This window comes from Marmota monax, unplaced genomic scaffold, assembly GCF_021218885.2.
Source record: "Marmota monax isolate L192 unplaced genomic scaffold, Marmota_monax_Labrador192_F-V1.1 WCK01_AAM20220418_F8-fsc00004, whole genome shotgun sequence".
Taxonomy (NCBI): domain Eukaryota; kingdom Metazoa; phylum Chordata; class Mammalia; order Rodentia; family Sciuridae; genus Marmota; species Marmota monax.
In genome coordinates, this window is record NW_026692881.1 from 14945109 (window position 1) to 14969168 (window position 24060).

At 40.3% G+C, this 24060-nt stretch overlaps 1 protein-coding gene across 1 annotated transcript in view; it reads right to left on the reverse strand.

Annotated features, from left to right (window-relative positions):
- Hpse2 (heparanase 2 (inactive)) overlaps positions 1–24060 on the reverse strand; it is a 690427-nt gene that overhangs the window by 125852 nt on the left and 540515 nt on the right. The window contains exons 8-9 of the mRNA XM_046450534.2: positions 19463–19569; positions 5350–5464 (exon numbers count right to left, since the gene is read on the reverse strand). Coding sequence (XP_046306490.1) covers positions 5350–5464; positions 19463–19569 — 222 coding nt within the window. The remainder of the gene's footprint in view (positions 1–5349; positions 5465–19462; positions 19570–24060) is intronic.

The window sequence follows — 24060 nt, forward strand, 5'->3', positions numbered from 1 at the left end:
CTTCTAAAACTAGCCTTTATTCTTTTAGATTTTTAAAGAAATATTGCTGATTGCAGCAATTTTACATACAAAAATAAAAACTGCCTGTAATCCCACTATTCAAAGAAAACCATGTTTAACATTTAGCTATAGACCCTTCCAATGCTTTTCTACATGTATATGTATATAAAAAATCAGAAACTTACTGCCATAGTTAATTTTCTCAAAGACAGCACCAGTAACTTTTGGAGGCTGATAGAGAAGACATTTTTTATCTCAATTTAACCAATGGAAAACTGGAACCAAATACCCATATAATTAATGGCAGAGTTAGGTTTAGAATCCACAAATCTAGTCATAGTACTAAATTCTTGCTGTTCCCTCTGATGCTTCCTAATTAGCTGGTATTCTCACATCAATAGAGCATAAGTGGGACTCCATTTGTTACTTGTTGTTCTTCCTGAGGAAAAGGACAGATTTAAGCTGACCCTTTATCCACACAGGAGCTATGCAGGGCAGCAGGGTTACTGTCTCTAAAATTTTGAAAGGAAGCAAGGATGGAGCATGTAGGATCTTGGGCTAGAATCTCATGAGAAGCTAACCAAGGGAGCCAAGCAGGCAACAGCAGCAAGAGTTAGAGTTTCTTTCCAATGGCCAAATGACATCTAAATAGTGATAATTTGGCTCAGGACATGTTTCCATGCCATAGAAACTGCAACAATAGGTTCAATTTCACTATAGACTAGTGAGTTGTGCTCCATCCATGACCAATGACTGTATTCCAGAGCAATGTACATAAAAGGTGCTGAATTAAATATTTATTATTCAGCAAGAATAGTAGGAAAAAAAAACACAAAAAAACCCCCCAACAGCGAATACCCACACCACTATGCCAGCGTAGAAGAGGCAGTACAATATGGTCTATCTAGCTTTTATCTCACTCTAAATATAGGATTTAACTGTAATCACACACACACACACACACACACACACACACACACCAGTCATTAGCTCTGCAGATGGAGGAACTATATCTTACTTAAGTGTGTATTCGTATAATGCCCAACACGGAGCTAGATAGATTTCAGGTGTTGATGTTTTCTGAATTGAATTATATTTGTGTGAAGACTGCATTTGCAAGCCTGGCGTGGGAGTTAGGAAGATGTTGTCTAGTAACTCACCATTCCTTTCCCTGAAGGCTCTGTAAATCAAGCTTTTAAAAAAAGCAGCAAGCAAAATTCCAAAACCCTCTCTGAGGAGAAATGCCCATGGCTGGTGGGGTCTGGACTATGTCCACTGAATGTGCAGATCTCTTCTGCACAAACATCGCCTGCTCCCAGGGGAGCCCGTGACTGGCTGGCTGGCTGTGGAGACTCAGGCGTTCCCTCTTTCCCAATGGCAGGGGGGTCAGGGGAAACGGGTGGGAGTTGAGTGATGAAGCATGGCTGAACTAAATGTTCTCCTCTTCCCAGGCAAAATAAAGTCTCACAACAGGGGGAGGGCTGCCACTTTTCTAGAGGAACAACCCTGAGGAGCAGGAGTTGTAGGTGAAAATTGTCTTTTCTGAGCAAAAGTTTTTCTTTTTTCCTTTCTCTTTTTCCTTTTAAGACTTTTTCTTAAAAACGTTTTAGGCTCACAACAAAATTGAGCTGAAGGTACAGAGATGTCCCACATAACCCTGTCCCCACAGGTGCACATTCTCCTCCATATCAACATTCCCCACCTGAATGGTATATTTATTATATTTGATGGACCAGCATGGCCAAATCACTAACACTGAAAATCCATGGTTTCCAGTAGGGTTCACCCATAGTGTGCATTCCAGAGGTTTGGATAAATGTATAAAAATATGTATCCACCGAGATACTATCATTAGTGTAGTTTCACTGCCTTAAAACTCCTCTGTGCTCTGCCCTCCCTCCCCATTAACTCCTGGCTACCACTCATCATTTTTGTTTCTCTTTTAAAGGGCTGTCCTCACATCCTCTCTTACCTTGGATTGGTGCTATTGGAAGGGCTACGCCAGAGCTGTGCTGAACTATCACAAACTGGGATCAGACTTGACTAGGGAGGGGCAGTAGGGATATGGTTTGAGGAGCCATAAGGCTAAGATGCTCATTTTTTTTTCTGAATTTACCCAAGAGCTCTAACAAAAACAAAAACAAAAACAAGACTTTTTTTGTTAATAAGATCCTTTCCTGAAATGTACTGAGCTGGGTTTAAAGAACCAGAATAGAAATTAACTTATTTTTCTGGGAGACAACCAAAACACAACTCACTAATTCCTTAAGCTCTCTTTAAGATTTAATCACAATACAAAATCCACAAGTTTATATTGGCAGTATGCGTTATCAACTGCGCAACTCTCTGAAGCGGCAACCAATGGGTTCCCAGCTTTGTGTTCATTACACATTTTAGGGGACTGATGGCTCTGTCTGTCAGATTGGTGCCCAGGGCCTAGCCTTCTAAATTCTGTCCAGGCGAGACTTAGGATACACTCCCAGCTGCCAACTTCTCTACTTATAAGGTACAGAATTTATTATAACAAAGAAAGAAAGAAAGAAAGAAAGAAAGAAAGAAAGAAAGAAAGAAAGAAAAGAAAGCCTGCTACCTTTTAAGAGTGCTTTTTATATGTGGTTTCTCTATTAGAGCTCAGTGTTTCCAGAAATACAGCTGCTCAGTTCATTTGAGACTCTGTGCTGAATCCATAGAACCTGTTTTAGTTTCCTATGGTCTTCTATGAGCTCTGCTGCCATCATGTATCACTGGAGGTCTTTTGTGCCAGGCTTTTAAAGGAAGTCACTGGCAATAACTCTTATGGGAGAACAAAGTCATGGGAACTTGCATCTTTAATGTATATATGGCAGTGTAAAAGTAGATGGAGGGTTGATTAGGAATCCAGGATTGTCCAACTCTGGAAATGAAGCTTGTCTAGTCATCCAAAGACCTTTTCTAGACTGTTTCTTCTTTTCAATTTCCCAATAGGCCTGTTTTTATCTTCTTATTTAATTCAAAGGCAAAATTCTCTCTAGGCCCCTGCAAAGACACCTAAGAGAATGCTGCAAGAAACAGTATGGCTCAGTGAAAAGAAAAGGAAAGTTAAAGCTGGAAAATCCTGAGATTTCCAGCTCTGGCTACTTGTTTGGCCTGGTATATTCACTTAATAACCCCCTAGGACCTTAGTTTCTCTTCAGAAAAGTAAATTTGAAAGTTATATTTAACTTACCAGGCTTTCTTCAGAGCAGTTTTGGAAAACTGCAATTATCTTTTTCATATGTTTATGTATTTTCCACTTCTCAGTACACAGCATTAAATTATAAGCTCCAAGAGTTCAGGGACCTTGTCTTTTTGGTTTACCACAGTGACTGATTGCCAGGAATAGCGACCAGTACATAGCATATGATCAAGAAGAGAGAATGAAATTAGAATGAAGGAAGGAAAGAATAGAAAGGAAAAAGGAAAGATAGATCGAAAGGGGTGACAGAATTTTAGAACGTTGTTGATCCACAATTTATAAAAGTGATCTGTAAATATTTTTTAATGTAAATGTTTTTAAAATACATTATTAAAGTAACTAATATTTGATGCATTAATTATGCTAGGTTGTAAAAATGTAAGTTGGATCTTGTTACTTCCATAATTAAAGCCCTCCAATGGCTTTCTTTACTACTTATAATTGAAGCCAAACTGCCCTGCATAATCTGACCCTTACCTACCTACTTCTTTCCAGTCTTCCCCTTCCCTGCAGGGCCCCAGTCACTCTGGTGTTTGTCTTTCTGCAAACATGCCAACTTTGTTCTTGCCCTGGAGCCTTGTGTTAGAGTCTTGCTCTGCCTGGAAGGTTCTTCTGTGAAACCTGCAAAGCAGGCTTCTTACTGTACTTGGGCCCTTCCTGCGCATGTACTCTAGAGGAGCCGCCACAGGACTTTATTATAATTTATTTATTCATTTATCCATTACTAGTGCCCCAGCTCCTGATGTTCAATAGATATTTATTTCAAATAGAACATGTGGTCTTATATGTACTTAATGCTTACATTTCAATGACACTTTTCTAATTATTTTGTTTTACTTCTACAAACATATGAGCTAAAAGAAAACAGAACAGACCCCTATGGTTCCAAACTGAAAATTTCCTCTCCATCCTTTCCCATTCCAACTCCTCACACATATTTTGGAAGAGGTATCCCTGTTCTGTGAATAAAAGGAACTGTACCAGTTAGTTTTAGTATTTGTGATTTATCTGAAGTCTTGGAGTCATGTGCATCCAGTGACACAATAATTTCTGAGTATTCTAACCCAGAATGATTCTTTGGAGACATGGAAATGGTGCTGTTGGGTGCCAGTTTGTTCCCTGTTCTTGATCTGGAGACCTCCTGGTTCAGGATTTAGAAGGTGGAGGGAATGGGCTAGAACCAGGGAGGCAAATGGCAGGATCACTTCCAGTTTGGGTTTGTTTCCTGTGGATGCTAGGGCAACAGTAATGTGGTAGGAAGAACACTGGACCAGGCACAGGTACAGGGTCTAGGGCTGCTCTATATTCTTTTTCCTCCTCACCCCTGCTTATCAGTCCCTGATAAGGCAGAACTTGATCATCTTGAAGGGGAGACCCCGCTTGGAAATTCTTTGAGTTGATGAGAGGAGTCTGACATTTCATCATAATCATGACATCTGCGTAAAAGAATAACCTACGAAATATTTATGAAAAGCAGCTTTTGTAGGATTTCTCTGACTGATCAATGAGTTCGCCAGACAAATCCAGAACTCTGCTTTTGCCATTTCACTTTATTCTTCTATTTACTTTCCTAGAGAAGATGGTGCTCTAGAGATTGATATCTAACTGTAAGCGTACTTCATCCGTTCCCTAAGAGATGGGCTCCTACTGTATCTAATCTTGGCTAACACTCCCCCATCTGTTTTCAACATGTTGCATCTGACATTAACTAATGCCTCATATTAGCATTAAAAGAAAACAATCTGGAAAAATTCACTCTCAAGCAGAGTTCAAACAGGCCACAAGTAGACGTGGAATCTCAACTGCACTAGGTTTGTTAAAATAATGTAATCAATACATAAATATTTAATAAATGTTAATAAATATAATGTAAATATATATGTAGATATGCATCCATGCATATGTATGTGTATGCGTGAGTCTCTATATAGAGGTAGAGGTGTGTGTGTGTGTGTGTGTGTGTGTGTGTGTGTGTGTGGTGAAGCCCAAAGTCTATGAAATAGGTCAGGGGAACAGAGACAAGAATGTTTCTGTCTGATTTATGAAATTAACTGGCAACAGCAAAAGGAGAAATATTCTCTACAAAGAACTGAACGATATGGAAAAGAAAGTGGGAATCTTTATGCCACACTTACTGGTAGTGGGTTAAAATTCTGGTCCACCAGATGATTGTATCCATGATCAAAAAATGAGTGTCGTATCACAACATCAATGCCCTGATTGGCCAGCATTCCTAAAGTGTTGAGCCATCTATAAGGTAGAGGAAAAAAGCTACATCAGTACATTTCTAAAATGGCATGCAACAGATCTATACAGATTAACTATGACACACATATACACTAACATTCCTTCATCAAATTTACCTAGTACTATAAAGGAGAAAAATATTCTATGCATTGAATACACAGCTGTAAGAGATTTCAAAGATGACCAAATTTAATCTCTTTATTTTATAAGAAAAGAAACTGAGGCCCTGGGAAGTAAGATGAATCCCCCTTGGTCATAAAGTCACTGTTGATAATGACTTTTATTCCTAGAATACTAAAAACTGAACAACCTAGCCACTTGTGAATCTGATGTCATCTTCCATGGCCACAGGCTATTGCAGTCACAGGAGAACATCCTCAAACTCCCCTGCTTGCATCTGTCACTGTACATGTACCTTTCATGGGACTCTATCCTATATAGACCTGTGACCTACACAACAGTTGTCCAGCCATTTTCATCTTTCATATATCCCCACCAATAGCCAATTCAATAACATTTTATTTGGCACTATAATCAACTATTGAGGGATTCGAGTATACTACTATTCCACATGTGTTATAATGGAAGACCTGCGTTGCTCACACACTTATCTTATACCTTTCCTAGAGGGGCTGTCATCCTTCAAAAATACTGCCCTCTTGATTCCTCCAACAGTCACCAGTGACTTTGCATTTATTTATATATTCAATTCATTCATCCTCTCATGCATTCATTTTTCCTTTCTCACTCTGCATTCTTCTGAAACTCAGGGAAACATTTAACTGTAACAACAAAGTGCATATGTAATAAACGTGACTTCAAACTTCAATCTTCAGATGAAAGATGAGGCATTTCACAGGCTGTCCCGAGCACATGTGTGTCTGGCTTCACCTCCCCTCTTCTCTCACCCTAAACCCTATTCCTTAAGGCTCTAAACCACATAAAACTACTCTTGATTACCCAAAATGCACCACGATTTCTTGTACTTACCCAAGTCCTTATATGTGTGTTTACTTCTGCTTAGAATTCTCTTCCTGTCCTCCTCCAACCCATGTCTTTTCATTTGGCAAATTTCTTCCCATTTATTAATCTCCAAATCTGGTTCTTCTTCTAAACCCTGCTGCCCCAAAATAGCACCTTCCTCTAGACTTCTCCAGAACTCTTACTTCTGCCATGCCCTCTGCTAACCCACTGGATCATCACTACTTATCACCTCTTCCCCCACCAGTTGTGAGCTTATCAAGCATAGACACAATACTTAAACTTATACCCCAAACACCCATCATAGTTCCTGGAACACTGTAAGTGCTCAGTACTCTTTAGGTTGAATTTTTTTTCTTTCTTTCTTTTTTAAATCTGGATAAAATTAGATTCTAGGAAACTTAAGAATGACCATCCATCACATGGGGGAAATTACAGTTATAATTTCCCAAATCTGAAACCCTATGGAGCCCCAAACCCATGACTTGTATAAGAATTAAAATTTTTCCTTGCTGAAATAAAAAGTGCTGCTAATTTTTATATTCTAAATATTATGCACACTTTATAGTCTTTTTCACATTTTTAATTTTATTTATTCTCATAAAAACTAACACATAATTACTGATAGCATTACAAAAACAAAATAAAAAGTAAAGCAAAGCAAAACACAAAAACAAAAATTTTAAATCAAAAGGAAAATCTGACTATAATACAACAGAACCCTCTTTGTGTTTATTTTTGTTCAAATTGGGACATTGTGACCCAGACACCTGAAATTACTTTTTTTTATTTAGCATTTTTTAATTGGTTGTTCAAAACATTACAAAGCTCTTGACATATCATATTTCATACACTAGATTCAAGTGGGTTATGAACTCCCATTTTTACTCCAATTACAGATTGCAGAATCACATCGGTTACACATCCACATTTTTACATGATGCCATATTAGTGACTGCTGTATTCTGCTACCTTTCCTATCCTCTATTATCCCCCCTCCCTTCCCCTCCCATCTTCTCTCTCTACCCCATCTACTACAATTCATTTCTCTCCTTGTTCCCCCCGTCCCAATTCCCCTCACAACCTCTTATATGTAATTTTGTATAACAATGAGGGTCTCCTTCCATTTCCATGCAATTTCCCTTTTCTCTCCCTTTCCCTCCCACCTCATGTCTCTGTTTAATGTTAGTCTTTTCCTCCTGCTCTTCCTCCCTGCTCTGTTCTTAGTTGCTCTCTTTATATCAAAGAAGACATTTGGCATTTGTTTTTTAGGGATTGGCTAGCTTCACTTAGCATAATCTGCTCTAATGCCATCCATTTCCCTGCAAATTCCATGATTTGTCATTTTTTAGTGCTGCGTAATACTCCATTGTGTATAAATGCCACATTTTTTTTTATACATTCATCTATTGAAGGGCATCTAGGTTGGTTCCACAGTCTAGCTATTGTGAATTGTGCTGCTATGAACATCGATATGGCAGTATCCCTGTAGTGTGCTCTTTTAAGGTCTTCAGGGAATAGTCCGAGAAGGGCAATAGCTGGGTCAAATGGTAGTTCCATTCCCAGCTTTCCCAGGAATCTCCATACAGCTTTCCAAATTGGCCGCACCAATTTGCAGTCCCACCAGCAATGTATAAGAGTACCCTTTTCCCCACATCCTCGCCAGCACTTGTTGTTGTTTGACTTCATAATGGCTGCCAATCTTACTGGAGTGAGATGATATCTTAGGGTGGTTTTGATTTGTATTTCTCTGACTGCTAGAGATGGTGAGCATTTTTTCATGTACTTGTTGATTGATTGTATGTCCTCCTCTGAGAAGTGTCTGTTCAGGTCTTTGGCCCATTTGTTGATTGGCTTATTTGTTTTCTTACTGTTTAATTTTTTGAGTTCTTTGTATACTCTGGATATTAGGGCTCTATCTGAAGTGTGAGGAGTAAAGATTTGTTCCCAGGATGTAGGCTCCCTATTTACCTCTCTTATTGTTTCTCTTGCTGAGAAAATCTTTTTAGTTTGAGTAAGTCCCATTTGTTGATTCTAGTTATTAACTCTTGTGCTATGGGTGTCCTATTGAGGAATTTGGAGCCCGACCCAACAATATGTAGATCATAGCCAACTTTTTCTTCTATCAGGCGCAGAGTCTCTGATTTGATATCAAGCTCCTTGATCCATTTTGAATTCACTTTTGTGCATGGCGAGAGAAAGGGATTCAGTTTCATTTTGTTGCATATGGATTTCCAGTTTTCCCAGCACCATTTGTTGAAGATGCTATCCTTCCTCCATTGCATGCTTTTAGCCCCTTTATCAAATATAAGATAGTTGTAATTTTGTGGATTGGTCTCTGTGTCCTCTATTCTGTACCATTGGTCCACCTGCCTGTTTTGGTACCAGTACCATGCTGTTTTTGTTACTATTGCTCTGTAGTATAGTTTGAAATCTGGTATCACTATACCACCTGACTCACACTTCCTGCTTAGAATTGCTTTTGCTATTCTGGGTCTTTTGTTTTTCCATATGAATTTCATAATTGCTTTATCTATTTCTACAAGAAATGCCCTTGGGATTTTGATTGGCATTGCATTGAACCTATAGAGAACTTTGGGTAATATTGCCATTTTGATGATGTTAGTTCTTCCTATCCATGAACAGGGTATACTTTTCCATCTTCTAAGGTCTTCTTCTATTTCTCTCTTTAAGGTTCTGTAGTTTTCATTGTATAAATCTTTCACCTCTTTTGTTAGGTTGATTCCCAAGTATTTTTTTTTTTTTGAGGATATTGTGAATGGGGTGGTTGTCCTCATTTCCATTTCAGAAGATTTGTTGCTGATATACAGGAATGCCTTTGATTTATGTGTGTTGATTTTATATCCTGCCACTTTGCTGAATTCATTTATTAACTCTAGTAGTTTCTTTGTAGACCCTTTTGGGTCTGTTAGATATATTATCATATCATCCGCAAACAGTGATTTGAAATTACTTTTGGAATGTCACGTGGCTAAGTCACTTGCCTTATTATCATCCTGTGAAATCAGGATAACAAGTCGAAGTTTTCCCTTGGCATAGAGGGATGGCAGTTAGTTAACTTGTCAAACATGTCCTGTGGTAGAGTTATAGTGGAATTTTGAGTAAGTGCCTCTTAACTAGTGCTCTTTCCATGTTGGAACAGCACACATGTAATGGGGTCTCTATGGAGCAAGTAGTTATCTATAAGAAGAAGTATGTCTCTCTAGCCTTTCTAGCCTTATGCTTGTTGGATGAAAGAAGAAACAAAACAACGAGTATACAGGTAATCACAGATGCGAGAGCCCCTCCATCCAGCAGCGTCTATGTATCATACAGGGTTGTATCTTGGTGATTTTATTTGTGAAAAGATCCCATTTATTCCCTTATTCACTGTTCATTCAATAGTGTTAATTAATGAACTATAAACCCTGGGAATTATTTTCAACATTGAGGATACCTACTTATGCTTGTGTGATCATGTGTATCATTGGTAAAGCACTGGATGTGTAAATACCCGTGCATACACATTTACAGGAACAGTATCACATTCTTATTTGTGACCTCTTCAGAGTCTAACACAGGACTTGCACAGAATAGGTACTAAGCAAATAACCATCAATAACTAAACCTAATGTTTTGCTAGTGTATGGGTAGTTCTTGAAGAAAATGATTATGCTCAAGACCACTGCTGCCTTATGGCTTTCACAGTAGAATGGTGTACTGAAGTTATCTTCATCTTTCTGAAGATGATAATAATAATGTAATGATAAGCCCCAGGAGAGGGGCTTTTTGTTAGTCTTCCTTCTATGCTCAGGTAGAGAAACATGGTAAAATGACTGCATATCCCAACAAGGATGCTGTCCCAGCCATTATTTTCCATTCCACAAATGTTTATTGACTATCTATTATGTGCCAGACAACACTAGGTGCTGGAGACACAGTACCATGCCAAAGATATATCTGCCATATGCCACAGAATCTCAAATCCCTGACTGGAAATGCTACCTTTGAATACTTGTTAGCAGAAAATTCTGATTCATGCATGCATTTGTATGTGTCCTAGTGAACTCATAGTTATGTTAAATACTGAGAAAATACCATCTATTCAATTTCTTGCTAGTTCCTTGGAGCTCCCCTCCCTAGAATCCTTTCCTTTTTTTCTCTTTCTCCAATTTATGCCACTTGGAGAACTAGATTCAAATGATATATTGCTGGGTGCAGATAAAGCTGAGACCAAAAAGGTAACAAAGAGATAGGAGAGAAGACTAGGAGCAGAATGGACTAGTTTAATCTGATCTGCATCAATCAAGCATTTATTATCTGAAAGGTAACTCAAATCTAAACAACAATGTTTATCTATGTGCTGTGCAGTGAATACAGAAACATCTATGGGTATTTGGCTGATGCTCATGTAAAGGCAGTTCTTTACACCTCCATAAAGATTTGTTGTAGTTCTCATTTCACAGCATTCCTTAAAGGGAAGAATGCTCATACAAACCCTCAGCACAACTGGGCTGCTTGATGGACCCCAAAGCAGAGTCATTTGGTGATGGCTGAACAATGGCCCTACCTCTGCTCACTCCAAGAAGTACCCTGCGCCAATGACAGCCAACCTGGTGCTCACTTGCAACATGGCTCCTATCAAACCAGTGTTGATAGGAAAGAAAACTCTCAGCAAGTCTGTATTAAATGCAGATTCACTCCATTTTATTCACTTGAACATACTTCTGGATAACTTTATGCCACACAATGCTAGATGCTAAGGATACAGAGATGAAAGACCCCAGGTATCACCATGAATCATACTGACTTATTATTCTCATCTACATTAGACAGGATTCCATCTATAAAGGCAATCCTGTTGGCTGGCCTGATTTGTCCCTCATGGACATATTAAAGAAGCTAGCTCAATAGAGGAGAACTGCATTGGACAATTATGAATAGCTGTTAGTAGTAAAACACATAACTGAGGGCAAAACTCCAATTCTTAGGAGAACACTATTCATTCAGAAAGCCAGGGCCACTCTCTACCTACAGAAATTGGAGTAACCTTATGTCCCACTCAAATGCCACTTCCTGCATGAAACCCTTCCTGAAACTCCCAGTCAGAGAAATTCTCTATTTCTTTACAGGCCTGTCACTTTCTTGGAAAGACCATGTGACACAAAAAGAGAGTGGCGAAGAGGCTGAACTCTGGAGCAGACCACCTGGATTTAAGTCTGAGCTCTGCTGTTAAAGCGAGTGACCTTGGTTGGGTGTTACTTCAACTGTCACTCAATTTCTTCATCTGTAATTTAAGGATAATAATAGTTCCTATTTTACTGTCTCATTATGGAAACCATAACATCAATTTCACTGGTTGCTAAATTATTAAATGTATATAAAATACTTTATAAAGTGCTTGGCACATGGAAATTAAAGCTACTATTATTGTTGCACTTATCTCTGATAACTTTATGATATAGTTATCTCCAATCCTAGTACATCCAATCATATGCTTCTTTTTTTTAAATTTTTTATTGTTGGTTGTTCAAAACATTACAAATTTCTTGACATATCATATTCCACACTTTGATTCAAGTGGGTTATGAACTCCCACCTTCACCCCATGCACAGATTGCAGAATCACATCAGTTACACATCCATTGATTTACATATTGCCATACTAGTGTCTGTTGTGCTCCGCTGCCTTTCCCATCCTCCACCCTCCCCCCTCCCACCTCTCCCCTCCCCTCCCACCTCTCCCCTCCCCTCCCCTCCTCTCTCTCTACCCCCTCCACTGTATAACCCTGAGGGTCTCCTTCCATTTCCATGCAATTTCCCTTCTCTCTCCCTTTCCCTCCCACCTCTCATCCCTGTTAAATGTTAATCTTCTTCTCCTGCTCTTCATCCCTACTCTGATCTTAGTTACTCTCCTTATATCAAAGAAGACATTTGGCATTTGTTTTTTAGGGATTGGCTAGCTTCACTTAGCATAATCTGCTCTAATGCCATCCATTTCCCTGCAAATTCTATGATTTTGTCATTTTTTAATGCAGAGTAATACTCCATTGTGTATAAATGCCACATTTTTTTTTTATCCATTCATCTATTGAAGGGCATCTAGGTTGGTTCCACAGTCTTGCTATTGTGAATTGTGCTGCTATGAACATCGATGTAGCAGTGTCCCTGTAGCATGCTCTTTTTAGGTCTTTAGGGAATAGACCAAGAAGGGGAATAGCTGGGTCAAATGGTGGCTCCATTCCCAGCTTTCCAAGAAATCTCCATACTGCTTTCCAAATTGGCTGCACCAATCTGCAGTCCCACCAGCAATGTACAAGTGTACCCTTTTCCCCACATCCTCGCCAGCACTTGTTGTTGTTTGACTTCATAATGGCTGCCAATCTTACTGGAGTGAGATGGTATCTTAGGGTGGTTTTGATTTGCATTTCTCTGACAGCTAGAGATGGTGAGCATTTTTTCATGTACTTGTTGATTGACTGTATGTCCTCCTCTGAGAAGTGTCTGTTCAGGTCCTTGGCCCATTTGTTGATTGGGTTGTTTGTTCTCTTATTGTCTAATTTTTTGAGTTCTTTGTATACTCTGGATATTAGGGCTCTATCTGAAGTGTGAGGAGTAAAGATTTGTTCCCAGGGTGTAGGCTCCCTATTTACCTCTCTTATTGTTTCTTTTGCTGAGAAAAAATTTTAGTTTGAGTAAGTCCCATTTGTTGATTCTAGTTATTAACTTTTGTGCTATGGGTGTCCTATTGAGGAATTTGGAGCCCGACCCCACCGAATGTAGATCGTAGCCAACTTTTTCTTCTATCAGACGGTGTGTCTCTGATTTGATATCAAGCTCCTTGATCCATTTTGAATTCACTTTTGTGCATGGCGAGAGAAAGGGATTCAGTTTCATTTTGTTGCATATGGATTTCCAGTTTTCCCAGCACCATTTGTTGAAGATGCTATCCTTCCTCCATTGCATGCTTTTAGCCCCTTTATCAAATATAAGATAGTTGTAGTTTTGTGGATTGGTTTCTGTGTCCTCTATTCTCTACCATTGGTCCACCCACCTGTTTTGGTACCAGTACCATGCTGTTTTTGTTACTATTGCTCTGTAGTATAGTTTGAAGTCTGGTATCGCTATACCGCCTGATTCACACTTCCTGCTTAGCATTGTTTTTGCTATTCTGGGTCTTTTATTTTTCCATATGAATTTCATGATTGCTTTCTCTATTTCTACAAGAAATGCCGTTGGGATTTTGATTGGCATTGCATTAAACCTATAGAGAACTTTTGGTAATATCGCCATTTTGATGATGTTAGTTCTGCCTATCCATGAACAGGGTATATTTTTCCATCTTCTAAGATCTTCTTCTATTCTGCTCTCTAGGGTTCTGTAGTTTTCATTGTATAAGTCTTTCACCTCTTTTGTTAGGTTGATTCCCAAGTATTTTATTTTTTTTGAAGATATTGTGAATGGAGTGGTTGTCCTCATTTCCATTTCAGAGGATTTGTCGCTGATATACAGGAATGCCTTTGATTTATGCGTGTTGATTTTATATCCTGCCACTTTGCTGAATTCATTTATTAGCTCTAATAGTTTCTTTGTAGACCCTTTTGGGTCTGCTAGGTATAGAATCATATCATCTGCAAATGGTGATAATTTAAGTTCTTCTTTTCCTATTTTTATGCCTTTAATTTCTTTTGTCTGTCTAATTGCTCTGGCCAGTGTTTCGAGAACTATGTTGAACAGAAGTGGAGAGAGAGGGTATCCCTGTCTTGTTCCAGATTTTAGAGGGAATGCCTTCAGTTTTTCTCCATTCAGAATGATGCTAGCCTGAGGCTTAGCATAGATTGCTTTTACAATATTGAGGTATGTTCCTGTTATCCCTAGTTTTTCTAGAGTTTTGAACATAAAGGGATGCTGTACTTTGTCGAATGCTTTTTCCGCATCTATCGAGATGATCATATGGTTCTTATTTTTAAGTCTATTGATGTGGTGAATAACATTTATTGATTTCCGTATATTGAACCAGCCTTGCATCCCAGGGATGAATCCTACTTGATCATGGTGCACAATTTTTTTGATATGTTTTTGTATCCGATTCGCCAGAATTTTATTGAGGATTTTTGCATCTAGGTTCATTAGAGATATTGGTCTGTAGTTTACTTTCTTTGAAGTGTCTTTGTCTGGTTTAGGTATCAGGGTGATGTTGGCCTCATAGAATGAATTTGGAAGTTCTCCCTCTTTTTCTATTTCCTGAAGTAGCTTGAAAAGTATTGGTATTAGTTCTTCTTTAAAGGTTTTGTAAAATTCTGCTGTATACCCATCCGGACCTGGGCTTTTCTTAGTTGGTAGTCTTTTTATGGTTTCTTCTATTTCCTCAATTGATATTGGTCTGTTTAGGTTGTCTATATCCTCCTGACTCAATCTGGGCAGATCATATGACTTAAGAAATTTATCGATGCCTTCACTATCTTCTAATTTATTGGAGTATAAGGATTCAAAATAGTTTTTGATTATCTTCTGTATTTCTGAAGTGTCTGTTGTGATATTGCCTTTTTCATCCCGTATGCTAGTAATTTGAGTTCTCTCTCTTCTTCTCTTCGCTAGCATCGCTAAGGGTCTGTCGATTTTATTTATTTTTTCAAAGAACCAACTTTTAGTTTTGTCAATTTTTTCAATTGTTTCTTTTGTTTCGATTTCATTAATTTCAGCTCTGATTTTAATTATTTCTTGCCTTCTACTTCTTTTGCTGTTGTTTTGCTCTTCTTTTTCAAGGATTTTGAGATGAAGTATGAGATCATTTATTTGTTGGTTTTTTCTTTTTTTAAGGAATGAACTCCAAGCAATGAATTTTCCTCTTAGAACTGCTTTCAATGTGTCCCATAGATTCTGATATGTTGTGTCTGTGTTTTCATTTATCTCTAAGAATTTTTTAATTTCCTCCTTGATGTCTTCTATAACCCATTGATCACTCAGTAACCTATTGTTCATTCTCCAAGTGATGTATGCTTTTTCCTTCCTTCTTTTATCATTGATTTTCAGTTTCATTCCATTATGATCAGATAAGATGCATGGTATTATCTCTACTCCTTTATATTGTCTAAGAGTTGCCCTGTGACATAATATATGATCTATTTTTGAGAAGGATCCATGTGCTGCTGAGAAAAAAGTATAATTGCTTGATGTTGGGTGGTATACTCTATATATGTCAATTAAGTCTAGGTTATTAATTGTGTTATTGAGTTCTATAGTTTCCTTATTCAACTTTTGTTTGGAAGATCTGTCCAGTGGCGAGAGAGGTGTGTTGAAGTCTCCCATGATTATGGTATGGTGGTCTATTAGACTCTTGAACTTGAGAAGAGTTTGTTTGACGAACATAGCTGCACCATTGTTTGGGGCATAAATATTTATGATTGTTATGTCTTGTTGGTGTATGGTTCCCTTAAGCAGTATGTAGTGTCCCTCTTTATCCCTTTTGATTAACTTTGGCTTGAAATCTATTTTGTTTGATATGAGTATGGACACTCCTGCTTGTTTCCGAAGTCCATATGAGTGATATGATTTTTCCCAACCTTTCACTTTCAGCCTATGTATGTCTTTTCCTATCAAATGCGTCTCCTGTAGGCAGCATATTGTTGGGTCTTGTTTTGTGATCCATTCTACTAGCCTGTGTCTCTTAATTGGTGAGTTTAAGCCATTAACATTTAGGGTTATTATTGAGATATGGGTTGTTCTTCCAGCCATATTTGTTTATTTATGTTACTAAACATGGTTTGTTTTCCTCTTTGATTATTTTCCCCCCCTTTACTGTCCTACCTCCCACTGTTGGTTTTCATTGTTATTTTCCATTTCCTCTTCCTGTAATGTTTTGCCAAGGATGTTTTGAAGAGATGGTTTTCTAGCTGCGAATTCTTTAAACTTTTGTTTATCGTGGAAGGTTTTAATTTCATCTTCCATCCTGAAGCTTAATTTCGCTGGATACACAATTCTTGGTTGGAACCCATTTTCTTTCAGTGTTTGAAATATGTTATTCCAGGATCTTCTGGCTTTCAGAGTCTGTGTTGAAAGATCAGCTGTTATCCTGATTGGCTTACCCCTAAATGTGATCTGCTTCCTTTCTCTTGTAGCTTTTAAAATTCTCTCCTTATTCTGTATGTTGGGCATCTTCATTATAATGTGTCTAGGTGTGGGTCTCTTATGATTTTGCACATTCGGCGTCCTGTAGGCTTCTAGGATTTGGGATTCTGTCTCATTCTTCAAGTCTGGGAAGTTTTCTCGTATTATTTCATTGAATAGACTGCTCATTCCTTTGGTTTGGAGCTCTGTACCTTCCTGTATCCCAATGACTCTTAAGTTTGGTCTCTTAATGTTATCCCATATTTCTTGGATGTTCTGCTCATGGTTTCTTAACAGTCTTGCTGAGCTGTCTATGTTCTTTTCCAGTTGAAATACTTTGTCTTCATTGTCTGATGTTCTATCTTCTAAGTGTTCTACTCTGCTGGTAGTATTCTCCATTGAGTTTTTAAGTTGGTTTATTGCTTCCTGCATTTCTAGGATTTCTGTTTGTTTGTTTTTTATAACCTCTATCTCCCTGTATAGTTGATCCTTTGCTTCCTGGATTTGTTTGCGTAATTCATTGTCGAAGTGATCTTTCATTGTCTGATTTTGCTGTCTAATGTCTTCCTTGATACTCCAGATCATCTGAAGCATGTATATCCTGAATTCTTTATCTGACATTCCATCTGCTGCAGCTGTTACCTCTTCTAAAGTTGCGTTGACCTGCATTGCTTGTGGTCCTTTCTTTCCTTGTCTTTTCATACTGCTTGCGTATCTTTCCTGCAGGCGCGGGCGGCGGCTCTGCTCTCTCCTTATTCCAATTGGGTTGTCGTGGCTACCACGCCGGCAGGTCACTGGGCCTGTTCTGGGCACTGGCGGTGGCTCTGTTCTGCCCCTACTCCAATTGGGGTGACGAGTGTACCCCGCCGGCAGGCCACTGGGCCTGATACACCGGTCGGTTGCAGGTGTGCCTACCCTGAAGGCGCGGGTGGCAGCTCTACTCTGCCCCTACTCCAAATGGGGTGACGTGTCTGTCGTACCGGCAGGCCACTGGGCCTGTCCCGCTGGTCGGTCGCAGATCTGCCCACCTTTTGGGCACGGGTGGCGGCTCTGCTCTGCCCCTACTCCAATTGGGGTGTCGTGACTACCCCGCCTGCACGTCGCTGGGCCTGTTCCTGGCACGGGCGGTGACTCTGCTCTGCCCCTACTCCAATTAGGGTGGTGTGTGTACCACGCCGGCAGGCTCCTGGGCCTGATCCGCCGGTCTGTCGCAGGTCTGCCTACCTTGGAAGCGTGGGCAGCGGATCTGCCCTGCCCCTCCTACCACGCCTGCGGACCCCTGGGCCTGATCTGCAGGTTGGTCACAGGTCTGCTCACCCTGTGGGCACGGGTGGCGGTTCTGCTCCGCCCCCACTCCAATTGGGGTCACGTGGCCACCACACCGGCAGGGCCTAATCCGGGCATGGGAGAAGGATCTGCTCTGCCCCTACTCCAGTTGGGGTGACGTGTGTACCACACTGGCAGGCCACTGGGCCTGACCCGCCAGGCTGTCACAGGTCTGTTTACCTTGCAAACGCGGCGGCTGCTCTGCCCTGCCCCTCCTACCACGCCCATGTACCACTGGGTCGCGGGTCTGCCCACCTTGCGGGCGCGGGTGGCGGCTCCGCTCCGCCCCCTCTCCAATTGGGGTCACGCGGTCACCACGCTGTCGAGCCGCTGGGCCTGCTCCGGGCGCTGGCGGCGGCCCGGCTCCTCCCCTCTGGCTCGACGACAAATTGAGGAGACTTGGGTGTCTGTGCCTCACCCCCCCTACCAGGAGACCAACTGTTTCTGTTGCCGCTGGTATTGATGAAGTTCTCTCCTCCGCCGCTTTCTGATGACATCAGATCTCTGCCATGTTGGTATCCTATGCGAATGGCAGCATTTCATTCCCCTTGCCGGGCAACCAAAGCAACGGGTGAGTCCTGACCGGCCCTCAGCAGGACCCGGACCGAGAAGCAGTTTCCGTGGGCTCCTAGCCCTGGGCCAGGGCAGTTCCGGGAGCCGGAACTTGGCCGCTCCGTGCTCGGTGTATGCTCCGATAAGTGTAGCTCCAAGAAGCAGTCCCCGCGGGCTCAGTTCCGGGAGCCGGAATTCGGCCGCTTAGTGCTTGGTGTATGCTCTGATAGGAGCAGGGTCCAAGAAGCAGCCTCCGCAGGCTCCCCAGCCCTGGGCCAGGGCGGTTCCGGGAGCCAGAACTCGGCGCCCCGTGCTCCGTGTTCGCTCCGATAAGATCAGGTTCTAAGAAGCCCCCAGGCACTGAACCCTAGCAATCTGTCTGCAAGCCGCAGGCGAATGGCAGCCTGAAATTACCTGTTCTATGGCTGAATGAGCTGCCCAATCATATGCTTCTGAAGGGCAAAAACCACGACTTCTATTAACTATCTCCCAGAATTATGGTAAAAATTGGATGAGAAAATGTACACTGCCTGTTCTGTGGTTAGAACTGTAAACTTATAGCCAGGAATGGTGGGCCATGCCTGTAATCCCAGCAGCTTGGGGGGCAGAGACAGGTGGATCCTGAGTTCAAAGCCAGCCTCAGTAAAAGCGAGGGGCTAAGCAACTCAGTGAGACCCTGTCTAAATAAAATACAAAATAGGGCTGGGGATGTGGCTCATCGAATGCCTCTGAGTTCAATCCCCGGTACCCCCCCCAAAACCTGTAAACTTATTAATAAAGTTCTTCTCATTATTATGTTACTGTTACTCCTCCTCCTGCTTCTCTCATTCTTGCTCTGACACCTTAGTCTGACATTTTAGTATTTAGATAAGGCACTAATAACTGTTAAATGGTTAAAAGTATTCACAGATGAACAGATGAAGAACTTTCAATGGGAAGCAAGCTTTACCCAGCAATGGGCAGAATAACAAGCATGTTACAGCATCACTGTCCTTCTTTCCTGAAAGTCCCTGGGAATGCAATTGTGTTACTTACAAGAATCCTGCGGCATAGGAGTCCGATAGATTGTTTGTGCCTCCAGCTGAGGTAGTCACCACACCTTCAAGCCAAATCTTCTTTCCTGGAGTGTATGTATTAACCACCTGGTCAAACAACAAAGCAGAAGGGGATAATCAGTTTTTAAAATCTATTCCCAGATGAGAAGCAACACACATTCCCTAAAGGAAGTTTCTCTGATTCCCTGCTCCCAGGTACTTTTTTCCCTGATGACGCACACACACAATTGTTGGCATACAACACACCAAAGCATTAACATTGACACATGTCCCCTCAAAGAAATTATTGTTTTTCCTCAGGAAGACCTAAGTGACAATGTGATAGAACAAATGCATATTCTAGGATGTGAGGTGACTTTAGGGATGAAAACACTGTTCATTGTCAGTACAGGTCCCAAAACAGAAATCATATTATGTTTCCATATTAACAAGTATTGAGAAGCAAAGTTTTCAGTATTCTGTTATGCACTATCCACATGTTAGAATTCATTAATCATGAGAGAGTAGAGGATGATGTTTTAGAGAATTATTTTATAATAGCAATGGCTTGGATATTGTAGCCACAGTTTGAAAATAACTGTAGTAAGTGTAAAAAGAAAAGTCACTGACCCACAGGTCAGATCCTACTCAGGGAGCAACCACAGCTGCATGCCTTCCCAGCAGAGGCAAAGCCTCTTGTCAAAATGTTGCCCTCTAAAATTTTAAAGTGGCTCAATCTCTGATCTACAAGTTTGAGATGGAAGTAAGGATTGCAACTGGTAGAAATATCCTGAGGATGAACAGTGGAGGTTGATTTGAAATATTGTTAAAATTCACCCTTGGGCCTGGGTTTGAAGCTCCGTGGTAAAGCATATGCTTAGTATGTGTAAAGCCATGAGTTCAATCCCCAAACCTGCAGGGGGAAAACCCCTTCACACAGAAAAATAAGAGTCATTTGAGGATGCCACAAGGCAGTCCTCTCACCCTTTTCATCACTGCTCAGAGTGCCCCACCCAGGGGAAGCTGGAAATCATAATGATGGAAAAGTAAGAAAAATACCTTAAATGATCACAAGGTAAAATTAGAGGACTATATCTGTGAGTTCCCTTAAAATGCAGTGCTAGGAATGCATCTGTGCATATGATAAACTTCATGCTTCCTTTATAATTAACTATAACTGAGTGATAGATTTGTTTTTAACTTTTTGCCTTTGGCTTCCAGGATATTCACAGTTTAGTTTTGTGTTCAAAGACAGATATTAAAGTGAGATAGTTGGAGAAAGAGGATTTTGTCGAACTAAACAAAACTGTAAACACTACAACATGATTAAACCTTGAAAAAACTAAGCTGAGTGAAGGATGCGAGGCATAAAAGGCAAAACACTATCTGATTCCATTTATATAAAATATCCAGAACAGGCAAATCCAGAGAGAGAGAAAGTAGATTAGTGGTTTTTTAGTGTTTTAGTCAGATTTTTTGCTGTTGTAACTAAAGAACAACTGTAAAGGAGGAAAGGTTTATTTGAGGGCTCACAGTTTCAAAGGTCTTAGTCTATAGAAGGCTGGCTCCATTCCTTGAGGCTCGAGGTGAGGCAGAATATCATGGTGGAAAAGTGTGGCAGAGGGAAGCAACTCACAAGTTGATCAGAAAGCAGAGAGAGAAAGAGATTCCACTCTCCAAATACAAAATATATACCATAGCCATGCACCCACTGAGCCACTTCCTTCAGCCACCTCTGCCTGCCTCCAGTTACCTCTCAGTTAATCCTAGCAGGGATTAGTCACTGATTAGGTTAAGGCTATAGCCCAATCATTTCTCCTCCAAACCCTCTTGCATTATCTCACATGTGAGCTTTTGGGGGACACCACATCTAAATAATAACAGGATTGAAGAGGAGGGAGTTTGGGGGTATGTGAGCATAGGGAGTGACTACTAATGAGTGTGAGGTTTCTTTTGGGATTGGAATTGAGCATGTTTTAAAATTAGTTGGTAATGATATCAAAATTCTATGAATATAGTAAAATCCACTAAATTTCATACTTTGAAAGGGTGAATGTTATGTGTATTGTATTATATATATATGAACACTCTAGCAAAAAGAGAGGTAGAGTCTAGGAGGGCAGTGAACCATCATATGGAAAAATATATATGCTGGAAATTTTGGGTTCCAACAGATGCTAATTTGGAGACTTTTGGAAGTCTTTATCTTGGACTTCAATTTCTTCATCAACATTTAAATAAGTGGATTTGGAATAGATGAACTGTAAGTCCATTCTAAATATAAAATGTTAAAATATATTAGTTTCTATGATATGAATATAAGTCCCTTTGGCTCCCAAAGATTAAGAGAAACTTTGATTATGGAAGTTAAAATCAAATAACAATAAAAGGAAAAAAAAAGTCAAATATAGGTGAAAACTGGTCACCTCTGAATCAAAGATCTAGATCAGAGGAAGGTCCACAGAATGGTAGAAAAAGCCGGAGGAGAATATGAAATTGTCTAGAGAGAACATATAAAAATGAGGCTAGGAAAGGAATCAGGATTTCTATCCAACTATATTAAGGTGTTACCAAATGCACTAATTTATTTATTCAACAAATATTGATTAAGCACCTGCTCAATGCCAAGCAGGTATACAGCAATGAAAATAGGTCTCTGCTCTCACTGGCTTACACTGTGGTCAATGGGACTTGGTGGTGGTGGTGGTGAGGTATAATTCTTTAAACAGTGGTCAGGGAAAGCACCCTGAGGTGATCTCTGAGCTGAGACCTGAGTGAAGAAGTAGCCAGTCCCTTAATGGATCTGGGCTTAATCCCAGTTGCCTCATCCTCCTCAAATTATTAGTGGGGAGATAGCACTGTTGTAGTTAGGGGAATAGTCTTTGGAGACAGATCACCTGCATTTGAACCCTGGTTCTACTGTCCATTCATTGTGTGCCTTTGAGTATAGCACAGTACTTACTCTGCATTTCTGTTTCCTTGGCTGTAAAATTAGAATAATAAGACTACCTGCCTCAGAGGATTTTATGTTATTTAAACTACTTAATATTTGCAAAGCACTTGAAATAGTGTCTGGTATATAGTAAGCACTTAGAAATATAAACCAAAATGTTATCTAGATCACTCTCCTTGTCCAAGGTACATGTAACTGTGTTTGCATGAATCTAACATCAGCTATGGTTATTTTCCTTCACACACCATACGGGATGATGGGGAATGTCCCAGATGTATGCTAAGCTGCAGAAAAGGCCACTTTAGAATATAAAATGCATATAGCTAATTCACATCAACATAATTAACATTCAGAGTAGTTCACTTATCTACTCTCAATACAGACAACTCCTGTCAAGCCACACAAACAAAAATCACAGTGAGGTAGAACTTTGATACAAAACCTACATCAGTTATATGAAATATCTTGTGGGTAAAACAGTCCTAGAAAGCATTAATGTGACTGGTTCTAGGAGCAGTCAGTGCAAATCAAAAACTATTTTCAGAGTATTTTGGGACATAGTGGGAGGCTTGATGAGCTGTGTCTTCCGTGAGCAGAGAAGACCAGCATGGTGACATGTGGTGGAGCTACAGAGACTGAAGTTGCGTGCTGGTTGGGCCTGGGGATGAAATCTGTATGGGCAGAAGAAGAGAGAACAAATTAGGAAAAACAGATGGAACCAGCTGCAAAATTCCCTTAGAAAGTGAAACTGTAAGAAACCAAAGGCCATAATTCACCACTGTGGTTTTCTGAGAGAATATGATTCTCCCTACGTTGGAAGAGAGAAAATTAGAGGACTTTGGAAAGAAAAAGCGTTCCTGGTGAGAAATGATGTGCCAGTGAAGATTATTTTAAGGTATACATTGTCTGGGGAGATTATTTAAGTGAGGGTGGAGGGAAGTGGGGCTTTTAGTTCCTTTTCAGTTCTTTTGTTGCTAAATACTTCAGTCCTTGGCCCCATGTGGTAAAAGGAGCTTTGAGGCACCCACAGAACTGTTCAGTAAATGGCCAATGGCTGCTCAGAACCCCTGGGCCTGGTTGAGGTAGAATGACATAAAGACAATCTCTTCCAGCTCCCTTCCCTCAGATTTTAGGGTCAGGGACTGTCAAAACTGTTTCATGTGGATACACTGAGGGAGGAGGGTAAAAGAAGAAAAAGAGAGCACTTAGGCAAAACATCCTTGATTTTTCAAAAAAAAAGTTTAATTTTCCCTATGACTTCAAATTTTAAAAAGGGAAAGAAAAACAGGAAAAATAGGAAAATAACCATTTATGTGACACCTTTTCAAAACTGGGTTTCCTTTTCCTGCATTTTCTTGATATCCTGCCTCCAATACTGTGACCTAAGTTTTTTAAAAGACTCCTGAGAGCCTGGCTCCAGCCACTGGCTGTGTGAGAGATGGTAGCACTGTAACAGCAGGCATGTTGTTTATGGTTATCCACACCAACACCTTCCTTAATGAGAAAGGAAGCAATAAAACAGAAGTAGTGGACAGGCCAGCTGGGCTAATCAGCCCTGGCAGGAGGCCCATCCTCCAAAAGAAGCTGGAGTCCATTAATTCCAGCATCTCATCCACTTGGAAATCGACCTTCCTCAGGACCTCAGA